The sequence below is a fragment of the Sceloporus undulatus genome, chromosome 5 (genome assembly GCF_019175285.1).
Source record: "Sceloporus undulatus isolate JIND9_A2432 ecotype Alabama chromosome 5, SceUnd_v1.1, whole genome shotgun sequence".
NCBI classification, from domain to species: Eukaryota; Metazoa; Chordata; class Lepidosauria; order Squamata; family Phrynosomatidae; genus Sceloporus; species Sceloporus undulatus.
In genome coordinates this window covers 98,201,569-98,216,693 of record NC_056526.1, presented here as the reverse complement: position 1 = coordinate 98,216,693, position 15,125 = coordinate 98,201,569, and the positions used below count along the sequence as shown (strand labels likewise).

Here is a 15,125-nt window from a genome sequence, read left to right as displayed (position 1 = left end):
TTGAAATAATAATAATAATAATAATAATAATAATAATAATAATAATAATAATAAATTTGTAGCCCATTTTCCTCTACACTGAGCAAACATACAGTCTAACATCATTTAAGATTATGAGGCAGAACATCCAGGTTAAGGCCCCATTCCCACTGGGCATATAAATCAATGAATCTCGCTGCGACTCTGGCTCGGATTGAGTATCCAAGTCATATTCGCATCATGTCCATCATTCCTATTACAAAAGGGAACAAACGGACTCAGTTTTTCTTGACCCATGTTCTCGTTCCCGTTGATATTTCTCCATTGTATTTTGATGCAAACTATTTTGTTCTCCGTTCCCATTGCTTTTCTGGAACCATTTTTTTTAAAGCTGTCAATCAAGCGCTTAGGGCGAGTAGACGCCAATTTCTTCAATGCATTTTGACACTGGCTATTTTTGTTTCTCATTCCCATTTGCGTCTTTCAAACCTGTTTTTCTGGTTGGGTGTTTTTTTTTTTTAGCAGTCAATCGATTGCTCAGACGCTTAGGTGCTCAGGCAAAAAAAAAAAAGGAAAAAAAGGAAAAAGGAAATAAAAATGGAGTTCAATGGGTCTCCTTACACGTTGAGCGGGGGGGGGGGGTTGCAGAGGGGTGAAATGTGCTTACCACATTTGGTCAATGTAGCAATTTGCTATGTTCAGACACCTGACAGAGCGCCTAGGTGATCAAAAGCTTTATTTTTTTAAAAAAAATTGTCTACACACCCGATCGCCTTACCCTGCTTCCCACACCACCGGAGAAAGGCTATTGCGAATGGTGTCAGGATAACCTGGGTTATCCACCGCTGATTCGGGTTTTTGTTAGAGAAATCGACCAAATTAAGATCGGATGCAAATTCAAATGGGAATGGTTTCCCTTTAACTAGGATTGAACGTGAATTCAAATGGGAACAATGTCTCTATAATACAATTCTTAATTCGTTTTATAACTCAGTGGGAATTGGCCCCTACATGATAAAGTCCCAGTGCGCATTAACCCAAGCAGCTGTCCCATGTTCAGATTTCAGCTTGAAAACCATGGAATTCAGCCCACTTTGTAGGAGCTCCTGCCTCTACCTTCAAAGGCACCACCACATCCACACTAGCACTCCTGTGATGAACTGCTAGCTTATGCTGATATAAACCACTCTTGCTCATACCCTGGGCTTTGCAGCTACAAAAGGTTATGTGGAGGGTGGGGATTAAATAAGAAGACAGTGATCATCTTGGGCAGGAGCTCCTAAAGCTTGAGAGTAAGGCAGCCTGATGATTTATCCCTCAACAATTTTACTTTGGGAATGAGAATTGGACTTCCCTGTCACAGGCCTGTTACAGACTGCCAAAATAAAGCTGTTTTGGGTCTCTTTGGAGGTATGCTGTTTAAACGATGCATGGGTCCTACGAGTCCGGAGGTCGCGCCAAAGCCACACTCCATTCCTAAGCACCGGACTTCAGCTTTGGTGCAGCTTCCGGATTCTTAGGACCCATGCATCATTTAAACAGCATACCTGTCATTTTAGCAATTACCCTCTGAAGGTAAAGTACAGCTATGAGTTTAGGGGACAAAAATCTAGATCCAACCCATTCATTTTAGCTGGCTCTTAGGGAACAGCTGAAAGTGGATGCAACAGACAATTCTAAGGACATTTGTTTTAATATTGCAGGGGGTGGGGGGAACCATGCAGTTATAAATCTTTGAAACTACAGTTCAGGCTAAAATATTGCAGGCTAAAATACTGTCTGAGGGCCAGTCTGGTGCAGTGGGTTGAGTGTTGAACTAGGACACTGGGCAAATAGGGTTCAAATCCCTGCTCAGCCATGGAAACCCACTAAGTGACCTTGAGCATGCTCTTAGCCTCAAGTGAAGGCAAAGGTAAAAAAAAAACACCTCTGTATGAATTTTGCAAAAAAATACCCCATGATAGGTTCACCACCTTAGGGTCACCATAAGTTGGATATGACTTGAAGGCACAGAACACATACACAAAAATATTATTTGCCTTCTGTAGCAGTTCACATTTGTAGCATTTCACAGGTAGTGTTTGCCCATTCTATATCTGTGCATTTGTTTTTTGTGACCAAACGGCAGAATTTTGCATTTGTCTCTACTGAATATGATCCTATTTGTTTCAGCCCAATTTTCTAGTTTCTCTAAGTCCTTTTGAGTTGGCCCCAGACCCTGAAGCACTCCTCTTGATACTTCCCTCCAGTTTGAAGGACAGCTACTGATTATGATTCTTTGAATGTGCTTTTTCCAACCAATTACGTATCCATCTGACATTGTTCCCACATATTTCACATTTAATCAGTTTTCCAATCGAAATATCATATCAGATGCTTTGTTGAAATCCAGATAAATAACACCTACAGTATTTCCACCATCTACTAAATTAGTGACTCAATTAAAAAAAAAAGATATAAGCTTCCTTCGGCTGGATTTGTTCTTGACAAACCCATGCTGGCTCTACTAGCCACTGCATTATTATCTAGATAATAGCAAACAGACTCCTTTATAACCCATAGGTCTTCCTGTTTTATTAAAAAAGATCATAGTTTCCAAAATATCAGGAGAGCTATAGTATGACAGCACCCGAAATAAAGGGTTATTTATCATTTTTGGCTACTTAGCCTTGGAGGATTCCGAACAAAATTCTTAGAAATTAGATATAAAGTCTTGCATATACTATATGCTTCACAGGTGAAGCATCACTTAATCATAAAGTACTTCTAAAATGGATTACAAAATATATGACTGATTAAATACTGGTATTAATGCACTTCAAATATTTTGGGTGTCAAAGATGGCATGATGTCTACCAACTTGATCCTTGAATGGGTAGGAATGTGTGTTTGTATTCATGTGTGTACACACACACTCTGATTATGGCCTGATATGAAGATCTTATTCCATTACAAGATCCGTGTACACTCTGCCAATCTAACAATCACTGGTAAGTCAACTAAGTAATGTGCATTCTTTTTTTTAACCTCACAACAGGTTACAGTATGACTATACAGTAGCTACACTACTTGTCTGATTCACCTTACATGGCTTCTAAATACCTCATTAATATTTTGCTGCTCAAGAGCACTCAAAATGCTGGAATTCAAAAGCTCATCTAAACAAAACATCGGTTCTCTTTGATTGGTGATAGGTTCAGAAACTTCAGTTAGTTCAAAACATAGTAGCCAGATTAGGCTACTGATACATTTAGGATTGTTCATATTAAAATCACCCCACTGGCTGCCAGTTAGTTTCCAGGCATGTGTTGGCTATCGCCTTTAAAGCCCTACATGATCTGGGTCCAGGTGACCTATGGGATCAACTCATTCTATACACTCACCCTTGTACACTCAGATCCTCTAGGGGAAATTTACTCCAGTCACCAGAGGACTTTTTCTTCAGCCACCCCCAGACTGTAGAACCACCGGGTGAAAGAGATCCAGTGGCTGAATACACAATTTACGCATTAAAGACTAGTTTCTTGTCACAGGCATACCCAGATCATTTTTATTTTATGAATTTTAAACAATGGATGAATTGTTTTAATATGTATTGGTCTTGTATATTCTTTTAAGCCAATGCTATGTGTTTTAACTGGTTCATGTATTTTCATTGATATTACGTGTTTTTAACTGATGTGTGATGTATTTTAATCTGTTGCTGATCCTCGTCTTGATCCATGAAGCAAGGTGGATAACATGATGTTGTTGTTCTTGTTGGTAATGTACTCCATCCTGCCATTATCTTATCTATTTGCTATCATGAATACTGGTCACACCGTACGCTCAGTTATTGTGTACATTTGAAGGAGAAAAAGGCATTTTTAGTAAATAAAGACCAAGTATTTTTCTTTCAGTTGTAATTCAATGATTCAAGGCAATAGGATGTACAAGAGGAAGGTGAGAAATATGCAGTTCATTTTAAAATTCCCCAAAGGGTAATAGCTCAGTTTAATCCTAGACAGATTCTTGGAAGGAAATTCTATTATGTCCAAGTGTTAAGTGTTTCACTCTCACCCCCAAAGCAAATAAAACTGCTTCTCCTGAAATGATTAATAAACTAGACATCACTGCCCCCTTCTGCTCTCTTTTTATCTTGTTCAGAATAGCTCTTAGGTTTTTGGGGAGTGGCAGGGTTACTTCCTGGTGCTGATAATTTGAACTTCCTCAAACAATTTCCAAGGTTAAATACCAAGCAGGAACCAAGCCTTTTCTTCTTAGATATTTTGACTCTTACTCTAAACTGCATATGCGTATGAGAGCCATTTAGACACACATTTGTCACACATTTTAAAAATTCATACAGGCTACAAATGATGTTCTAAGTGGTTCTACAATGTAGTATTACCTTCTCATCAGGAGTAGGGGATAACATTTTTTCTTCCAGTGGATGTACTGAATAATCATAGGGATAAGAAACCACCAAATCACCCCCATGGAGACTGGCAGATAGTACAAATGGGATGGACTTGATCCACTTCATAACAGCTTTTGTCTCTGGGGCTACCTGAAGAACATTTTAAAAACTGTATTAGTAGGCATATTAATGTACATAAAAATGGAGCTATCAAAAATGTTTTAATCAAGTGTATTTGAAAGGTATGATATTGTGGTAACTCATGATGTTAAAGGCTGAGGTTATTCTGACAAAAGCTAGTAAAAAGCTATGCTCCTGAAAGCATCATTGAATCACTCCACAGTAAGTGACACAAATGTAGAGACTTTGGCCAGTTACAGACAAGCCAAAATAAAGCTGCTTGGGGTCTCTTTGGAGGTATGCTGTTTAAACGATGCCTGCATCCTAAGAATCCAGAAGATGCACCAAAGCTGCACTCCAGTGCTTAGGAATGGAGTGTGTCTTTGGCGTGATCTCCGGACTCTTAGGACCCATGCATCATTTAAATAGCATACCTCCAAAGAGACCCGAAGCAGCTTTATTTTGGCAGTCTGTAACAGGCCTGAGATTCCCCACTCCACCCCATCTTTTGGCCCTCAGAATCTGGCACTATTACATTACAATTGGATACTATGCTGATGAGATATGTGCTTTATAGAATAAGTTTACTGGAGCACAGGACAGGATAGGAATATGGTTCATGAACTTTGTGTTCCATACCTTGCCCCACCAGTAAGACTGTGGAATTGGGAGGTGGTCAGTACGTGCCCCTCTGATCCTTGCTATTCTGTAAACTTCAGATGTCAAATCCGGGAAGTTCCTGTTAAGATCAAGATTCTGAGCTGTTTGCCTCCCATTGGTCCATCCGTTGTAGCCAGCCCCCTAATTAGCATTGAATAGAAAAATAAACACACAAACACTGGTGAATCCATACATAAATTTATTGGCAAGGAGGCATGAAAACTGATGTAACTTTTAAAGTGAATTTGAATTTTCTTGTCATTTGGACGTTTGTTTTATAAATTCAATGTTAGCTATTTTAAGCAGATATGATGGGCAATTGAATAGTCACAGTAGATTGTATTTTTAATGTAGTAAATGGATTCAAAGAAAAATATTATTTAAGAAAAGCTAACATACACACACACACACACACACAAACCCCCCCCCCCCCCATCCACATTTATAACACTTTTCTTTCTTTTAGAATTTTTTTGTGGCAACTAAAACAGAGAAGAGACAGGTTGTTAAGAGATGCAGTCTGCTTGTTTTCTGGTGCGCCAGTGGATTCAAACTGATTCAAATTGGAAAGAATAAGAGTTTTTAAAGCAGATATTGGCTATCTAGCTGTAGGTGTTCACTGGTAGGGAGCTGAAGCAAGAAACTCTTGGAGTCCCATGCAATTCTACAGTTCTGTGAATTTGTGGTCTTAGGTACACTCTACGGTGTTACTTTTCCTATGGATTTCAGATCCTGCCAAACCACAAGTTCCTTTTAAAAGTGTTCTTAAAAGTCATCATCGCTATCATCAACAACATTATAATCAAAAAGATCTCCTCTAACCTATATCTTCCTAGATGCTTACCTCTTCTGCTGCAAGTTCATACCCATCTGGATTCATGGAAGGGAAAAGGTGAATTCGTGTATTGTTGATCAGTGTTTGGATTCTGGAGTTCCCAAGGAGATATTCCGAACACAGATACTGGGCAAGATAGATCAGTAATTCTTTACCCACAACTTCATTTCCATGCATGTTGCCAATATACTTGAATTCTGGCTTAACTGCAAAAATATGAGCCAGAATAGGTTTTATTTCAGGGACTTTCAAGATATATGAAGGTGGTGACTGTTAAGTGTGGTATGGTTTCTTTTCTTACCGTGGCTTCTGCATGTTTTAGGAAAGAATGTTTGCTGCCACCACCATCCACTGCTCTCTGACTGCTTTTACCTGTGGATCCTTTCTCAGCTACTCCTTCCTCTTCACCTGTTCAGCCACATGCCTGAAAGTCCCGTTGCCCATGAGTGATGCTGTCTATTTTCTGCAATGGCCAGATGAATTATTTTACAGTTTTTCCCAGTCAGAGCAAATCAATGGCAAATACACTCAAAGGCAGCGGCACTTTGTCTCATTCACTTACAACTTTCTTTGGAATGTAAGGCATTTGGACAAGATTTGAGATGGTTTCCCAGCTGACAGCCAGTCCCCACCTACAACTAGAGCCAAGCAATACTGCCTATGTTTCTGCAACTGAATCTCATCCCACCCTTCAATGCCTTATTCTTTGAAGTGGGATGCCCTTCAGAGTTGAACTAATATTATGAGTTGAAATCTGAGATGGTGCTGGTTTGCAAAGTAAATTAGTGGCTGTATTCTTGCCTGATAAACTTTGGGAGTGGCTGAGTAGAGGAGGAGGAAGAACCAGCACGTGTTTTTTATAGGAGGTGGAAGCAAAAGTGAGAGCATCAGAGGAGGCATCTCAAGCAGCAATATGTCTTTGGCCAGCTTTGATGGAATTTTATATAATTCTGATCTCCACTGATAGATTACTCACGCAATTCATGTTGTCCAGGGCTTGTAGAAAATTCAATCACAAAGAGGTCTTTTCCTTCAAAGCTGCGACCAATGCTGTACATCTTGGAAATATGGGAACACCTGGATACAGTCTGTTTCAGTACTTTTACCATTTGGGGGAATGAGTGGTGGGTGAACTGAATGAATGTTGATGCCTCATTGAGTGCATCGTCTGCAAACTCTGTCTCACCTGGGAGGTAACAAAATTGGTTTAAGTAAGTTAGCTTTTTCATTGCACATGTAGAAGATTATTGTAGCATATGAAAACCTGTGAGTTGCCTTGGGTCCCTTCGAGGAGAAACTGGCATATAAATGAAATAAGTAAAAATAAATAAATAAATAAAATATTTTGTTTCACCACTAAGTAAAAAGTGAAAGCATATATCAAAACCAAGCATGATAGCCAAGTTTAGGAAATTGTTAATCTTGCAGAGTGACCCCTAAAAGGTAATACACCTCTCAATGATGGGTGCTGGCAATCATATTCACACTCACATTGGCACTTCTGCTTGAGAATTTCTCAGAGGTATTCAATGTTACTGGGATCTTTGGAAAACTAGCTACAAGTTCTCTTGTGGTAAATTTAATAAACACATATACTAACTATTTTGCCATACATTTAACAAATTTCAGAGGACATGTGATTGAATTTAAGGGGTGAAAGAATGACAGATAAATTTACTGAGGTCAGGTGGTGACACTACTCCGCTTGGCAACTTTGAACCCCTGCCCCGAACTTGATTACTTTATCATGATCCAGGAGGAGATCTGAGGACAGACACTGGGAAAATCTTAGTGCAGGGGCAGTAGAGCCCCAAAAGACTTCACTTTGCCACAGATTCCTATAGGAAGGAAGCCCTAAGAGTCAACAGTGCATTGCCTTACAGCATCTACATCTAACACTCTTCATAGGTTAAATGCACTCAGTGCATTCTTCTGGTGGTGCCAGAATGATATTTTTCCAGAATTTTGGGTACAGAAAATGTGAAAAAGCAGCAGCAGCAGCAACAACAACAACATTTTCAAGTGCCATCACATTTCTTGGTAGCAGAATGTGTCTGGGGAACAGAAATATTCCCAAGTGATGCCACATGCATCAAATACTGATATCCCTGACTCCTCTTTCCACTCTTTGTTGTCACTATGACAGTGGGAACTTTCAGTCTAGTGTAGTTACCTTCATCTATAGAAATAAAGAAATAAACCACACTAGCAAAGGCATTTTCTTCCAGATCAATTTGCTCTTATAAATTATAATTATCTTGCTTCTGATGGGTCTACAGTTACTAAGGCTTGCCTTAAGCTAAGATGTGCGGTCATAGTATGTTTTACAATATGAACGTTAGTCCATTAGCCCTTATTTTTAATTTATCATTAAAACCACCATTCAGTGCATGGATAGCAGAGACTGGTTTTATTACTAATATGGCCCTGGAACATGGTCCTAGTTTTCTGGGGTCTATCACTGCCCCTCAAATAAGTTACCTTACATGGCTATTGTGTGTATTGAGACAGGCAAATCATTTTAAGAATCATATACATTTTGCTCTCGTTGTGTCCTTCAAGTTCTTTCCAACTTATGGTGAGCCTAAGGCGAACCTCTCTCAGGGTTTTCTCAGCAACATTTATTCAGAGGAGGTTTACCTTTGCCTTGCTCTGAGGCTGAGAAAGTGTGACTTGCTCAAGGTCACCCAGTGGGATTCCATGGCTGAGTGGGAATTTGAGCCCTGGTCTTCAGTCAAAGTTCAATGCTTAAACCACTACACCATGCTGGCTCTCTGCCATATACATTATTTGTATGACACATATAAAAAGACAACAGCATTTTGTCATGCAGAGATGCTTCCAGTAGGGTTTTTTTTTTAATCAGACCTCTTTAAAGTTTTGTCATCAGTTTTTTTCTTCATAACAAACCATGGGGCTTGACAGATGGGCAACGATGTGCTCCCTCCCAGGAGCAAAAAGAAGCTGCCGAAAGCAGCTACCTGGAAGAGGCATGATTGGTGTGTGTGCGTACCCCGATCGTGTCACTTCCTCCCTGCGCTGTTTGGGCACTGCGCAACGCTTGCGCTATCATGGCACCGCCCGTGTGGATGGCAGCAAACCATGATAGTGATGTCCCCTTGGACTAAGGCTGCTTGGCATGTAAATTCCCAACCTCATCTAGCCCTAGTTCAGGGTGAGGACGCTGCAAAATGCCCATTTGTATCAGGCCAATGCTGCAAGCTTGGTCAGGCCAAGAAAGATCACCAAAGGAAAACTCAAAGCAACATACATCCTCCCTACTTTATCTCCTCATATTCAACTATTTTGAGTTTCATGTTAGCAAAATGGTGGTAGCAGTGTGAAGCTGCCCAGTCCTCTCTTAAGCATATTTGGTCCCCTATCTTAAAATTTACCTTATTTCATGTGTTGGCTTATGATCTAACGAGTACTGTACCACTTCTATGGTGTAATGCGAAGTGTGTTTACTTATAAGTAAATGCAACTGAGCTCAATGTTTCTTGCTCCCTTGCAGGCATTATAATCTTTATAAATTAAGCATTGTACATTTATCATAACTTTCTCTGAAAATGAACAATTGGGCAAAAACAGAACAGAATGCTCTCCACTTTAATGATAATATTTTTAAAAATACATATCTCAGACTAGTAATATTATATAATGGTTAGAGTGTTTGATTGGCACTTGGGATATCTAGGAGCAGTCAGTTAAAGAAGATAAAGGGGAGGAAATAGAAGGAGGGAGCAGAGGGGTAAACATCAAGTATTTAAGCATACAGAAAGGCCTGTAGGTGTTGCATTTATATATTTTCTATTGGCTTGGCTTTATTTACTTTTAGTTACTCATAGAGAAGTGGGGGCATGAGGAATGTTTCAATACTCTTTTTAATGTTGATTTCACATTCACAAACAAGTGTGCAAGTGCTTGCACACACACACACACTACTTTCTAGGCTTAATAGATGCTTAGCAGGCACACTGCTATACTAGTGCTCCACTGCCATTCTTAACTGGTCCCTTCCCAAGACAGCATAAAAAAAACACGCATGCATAAAATGTTTTTTGAAATGTAACTAGGCAGGCTGATTCTGAAGGTACCATAACCACATGTCAGTCTAGCATCATCTGCTGTGACTGTCATCAGATCGTTGGGCTGCTCCACCACAAGGCTGCTCTAACTTGCAGTCTCTTCCCAGTTTCCACCTTAAACTTCCTACACTCATGACCTGTTGAATTACAGGACAATATCTCCTCCTCTTCATCGCAGTGTCTCTCTCAGACATCACCACTGTGGTGAACTTGTCTAAGCTTTGTGCTGTTCAGCTGCTCCTAGGGCTTGTGCCTTCAACTGCTTGAATATGTTTACCACCACCCCCATCTCTTCTGGCTCTTGTCCCCTTGGCTTTTTGGTGCTTTTGCAACACATTCTATTGGCTACTGTTCAGGGAGAAGGAAAGAGAACAACTGGCACCTGCCCAGGCTTTCCAGTAAGTTGCCACATTGTTAACCAAAGATTTTCCAAATGAGGTGGTCTACATTTTGCCCCACAGTGTGGGCTAGAGACTTGTTTTTAAAGAAAGGAAGGAAGGAAGGAAGGAAGGAAGGAAGGAAGGAAGAAAGAAAGAAAGAAAAATGCCCCAGTGCAAATAGACACCAGATGGCATGCTTAAATTCCAGGTAAAGTCCAGTCAACTAGATTATATGGCAAATGTATCATACAGCAATAATTTTGTGAGGGTGCTTATGACTCTTAGGCGCATTACAGACCACCCAAAATGGGTGGTCTGCCGCCGCCGGTTGCTGCGTCTGGGAACCGCAGCGGCCAAACCGCGCGGTTCCCGGGCGCAGCCAGAAAGAAGCACCGAAATGGCGTTTCTTCTTGGGCCCTGGAAGTGGCACCACGAGGCGCGAGGTGCCACTTCCAGTGCGCGATGTCCAGACGCTGCGTGTCCGCGACGTCAAAATGGCGGCGCCCATCTGTATGCGGCGCCACCATTTTGACATAGTCGTTACACATGAGGGGCAAGGCGCGTCAGGAAGCGCCGCCCCTCACACGTAACGATGCTGCCCCATAGAGCCTGTCCGGAACATGCCTTATATTTCCAAATTGGCTCACAGGTTGATACACTTGTTGGTGCCACGTCTGCCATGGTTTCTGTATTGGCTTCAGCTTGTTTGGCCATTGACAGTGATCAGTCTACTTAGATGTGCTAATGGGGGTTTACTAAAAAGAATATAATAAACTAAAAATAAGTCAGACTATTGGCAATAATTTGTTATACAAAGTGTGTTTTTGTTGGATTTTTTTAGGCAAATGGGTCTATAACTGTCAGTAGGCTTTCTAAAGCTGTTCTCCCGTCCATCAGCTTTCACTGTTCCAGCAGGAGAACAACTTTTTATAGCCTACTGACAGATTGCTTCATCTATTTTTTATTTTAAGAAGTATTATTCTTTTCTGTCTTTAACCCTGCGCAAGATTTTAAAATTACCATTAAAATAAACTTTTCTTTATTCTTTCTGTGCACTTTATTCTTTCTCTGTGCAACCTTTGTTTCCCCTGGGCACCAAATACATCATCTCAAGCATGATCAATTTACATAAACCTAAGGTTAACATCAACCGAGATTGATTTTGCACAGTGTTATCCAGTAAAGTAGTTAATTTATTAGGTGGCTGACTTCCCAGTCCAAAGCTTAAGAAATTCTTGGAAGTCGAAAGCTTTTGTTAAGGGGATGTTGATGTTGACCTGCCTACTAGACACGTGACCAAAATGGTGAACTTTAAGGAACTATGGCCAAATCAGATTGCTACAAGGCTATAAGCCAAAAGTCTAAGTATTGCTAAAAGGCAAAGAATCTTCAGTTCATCTTAGAGATAGAAATAGGGATTGGTATGTTTGAACTCCATCAGTTCTATGAAAATATGCAGACACATTTTCCTTCTTCCCTCACGCCATTGCTTCTTACCTCGTAGCTTTGCTAATGGATCAAAGCATCCTTCTACCTCATCAACAAAGAATCGATCACAGTCCAAGAAGTATGGCCAAGCCATATCAATTGCATCAAAGGCAGGAAGGCAACTTTTTCTCAGGGCTTCACAGACATTACGACAAGGCTTAATTATTTTTCCCTCTTCACATTTTGGAGCCATGATAGAGCAGCTCAGAAGTCTCAAGTCAGGATTGCATTCTCCCTGCAGCAAGTTATGGAGCACACTCATCAATATATATTCAGAGCTATATTCAACAACTCCTCTGGATTGTTGATCCAGCAAATTAGGAAACATTGTTCTTGAATAAGACACATCAGTGCAGGAATTCAAGCTGATATCCACACATTTTCCTGTGAGAAATCAGAAGAAAGGTATAAGAATATTTTTTGTGCAGTGACCAATGTACAGAAATCCAGTATGGTGTAGTAGCTTGAGTATTGGATTAGGATCCTGATAAACTAGAGTTCAAATCCCTAGTCAGCCATGGAAACCTTAGTGGTTGACCTTGAGCAAGTCATACTCTTTCACCCTAAAAGGAAGACAAACATCCTCAGAAAAGAATTTTTGCCAATAAACCCCCCAAAAATTATTACTGTTATTATTTGTCATCAACTTTGATTTATGGCAACTGTATCAACATATGGCTTTAAGAGGCCCCAGTCATCAACTGTGCTCTTCAAGTCTTGCACACTCAGGGGTATGGCTTCCTTGGATGCAATCTCCCTCTTTTCCTACTGCCTTCCACTTTATTAAGCATTGGTATGATAGGATCACCATAAACTGTGGTCAACTGAAAAACACATAACAACAATGATCAGTCTAAAGCATTCTAGTAGTAAACAAAAGATGATTTAATTGGCTTATACTTCAGTAGTCTGAAAACTCATCATAATACATTTATGTGATTTATTATGATACAGTATTTCAAAATTTTAGCCTGGCCCTAAAGGTTTTTATTTCTTCATTGCAAGGATTCTGTGATGAAAGCATATAAATATATCTCAATTAGCTATTTAAAAATCTCTGAGGGGCTATACAGATTGCCCCTAAGGGGCAGCATGCAACCTCCCCTTTCCTGATCAGATCAAAGCTGCGGCAACCTCACGTCACGACCCCGATCCAGCCTCTGAAGAGCACAAAAAGGAGCTGCAAAAAGCAGCTCCTTTTTGCACCCTCCAAGGGGTGCCATAGCTGTGGTGGCATGGCTTTATGATGCCCCTTCAGCGCTGCATCATGTGTGGACCAGCGCGTGCCGAAATGGTACCATGGGGGGCGGAATTAGGGCATCCAGCATCAGGACACTGCTCCCTGATTCCGCCCATTCGCTGGCACTTTCTGCTGGTCTGTATAGGGCCTGAATCGTTGTTTTAATTGTCACAGTGTTGTCAGCTTGGTTGTAAGTTTCCATATTTAGCCTAAAGATGAGTAATTCTAAGCATCTTGGCTTAGCTTTACCTCTGATTCTTTTGTGGCTCGATATATTTGTTCTGTTTAATCAGCCTGTACCAACCTGACCATTAAATAGGAAACGGTGGGGGTGGGGGTGCCTTGAAGACTGCCAATACTGTCAAGAAGAAGGCAGTGTTCACTGATACTCTTGCCTGTCTCCTCTGCACTTAACCAATATTTTCTTGCAATAAAAATGATAGGACAAGGAGAGGGAAACCACAGGAGACTTACAAATACAGAACAATATTATTTGAAGCCTCTTTAAAATTGCATGAATGAAGCAGAATAAAAGGCTTAACTGGAAACAACCAAAGAATGGTTGGAGCACCATCATGGTTGTTATTGTTATTCCTGTGCTCATCTGTTTCCCTATGGCTACTGTGGCAGAAAAGAATGATCTGGCCTCGGTCACTGGCCTGAAGAAAGGCTGCTGTTAAGTTGCTCCCCTCCCTCCTAGTGAGAAAAACCAGCAAGGAGAAAACAGTGCCAGCAGCTACTGGGAGCCCACCTCTCTCATTGTAGCAATCTGCAAATTCTACACAGCTGTTATTACTTCTGGTTTAAATTAGAATCAGATTATGTACATAGGAATCAATGTAAAATTATAAACAAAAATGGCCAGGATTAGATTCCTTCTGTTGCATAGAATATTTTTTCATTAAAAAGCTTGTCCCACATTGTAGATGAAATATAAGTGACAGTGGTTGTTTTGGGTAGGGGACACCCTGTTGGACCTTCCTCTCCCTTTCCCGGCTGCTCCAGCCATGTGTGCCCTTGCGAGCTGCTCTGTTCCAGGTTTTTACCCTGGAGAGGAATCCCAGGATGGAGGAGGAGGAGGAGGACATGTGCACCCTTGCAGGCTACTCCATCCTGGGATTCCTCTCCAGAGAAAAAATCCAAGACAGAGGAGTAGTAGGAGGAGAGTATGTGTGTTTTTGCAGGCTTCTCCATCCTGGGCTGTTTCCCTTGAGGGGAAGCTCAGGACAGAGCAGCCTGCAAGGGTGTGCTCATGCTCCCCCTCTTCCTCCCCCTCTGGCTGTGGGCTTTCTCTCTGGAAAGGAAGCCTGGGAGAGAAGAGGAGTGTGCATGCTCCCACAGGCTGCTGCAACCCTGGAGGAGAACGATGAGCATGTGCTGTGGTGAAGCCTGGAGTTTCAGCATGTTGCTGCTCCCCAACACACTGCCAGCACCCCCAGCAGCAGCCCATCTTTACACCATGTGACATCTGGCATGGGGACACCACTGCTGGTGCATCCATAAAAAACAAAAACAACACAATCCAGCTATTCTGACTCCAACTGGATTATCTCTGCTGGGGGAAAAATAGAACTGGTGGGTAAACATGGGTTACAACAACGGTTCTCAAACTTTTCACCCTAGTGAACCCTTTACATCTACATGCGGATGTCACCCCTCCCCTTCCCTATGTAGTATATGAAAACAAATATTTTGTTTGTTTAGTATGCATATTTTCATTTGTACATTCATGTATATTCATATTTTAAGGAAATAATATTGTTCAAATCAGAACAGTTTTATTTAAGTATATTTATTATTAAATACATGTGTAAATTTTACACATATTGTCTCACACACTGCCACACTCACATACACGAATGCTCACAGATATGTACAAAATTTAGTCATGTTCTTTCATTCTTTATTTCACACATATATTCATTTACTCTCTCTC

General features: G+C 40.8%; 1 protein-coding gene across 1 annotated transcript in view; it reads right to left on the bottom strand.

The window, feature by feature from the left end:
• CPZ (carboxypeptidase Z) overlaps positions 1-15,125 on the bottom strand; it is a 32,659-nt gene that overhangs the window by 15,464 nt on the left and 2,070 nt on the right. Inside the window, exons 2-6 of the mRNA XM_042468192.1 lie at positions 11,959-12,333; positions 6,970-7,179; positions 6,003-6,199; positions 5,138-5,299; positions 4,370-4,528 (exon numbers count right to left, since the gene is read on the bottom strand). Coding sequence (XP_042324126.1) covers positions 4,370-4,528; positions 5,138-5,299; positions 6,003-6,199; positions 6,970-7,179; positions 11,959-12,277 — 1,047 coding nt within the window. The 5' untranslated portion in view covers positions 12,278-12,333. The remainder of the gene's footprint in view (positions 1-4,369; positions 4,529-5,137; positions 5,300-6,002; positions 6,200-6,969; positions 7,180-11,958; positions 12,334-15,125) is intronic.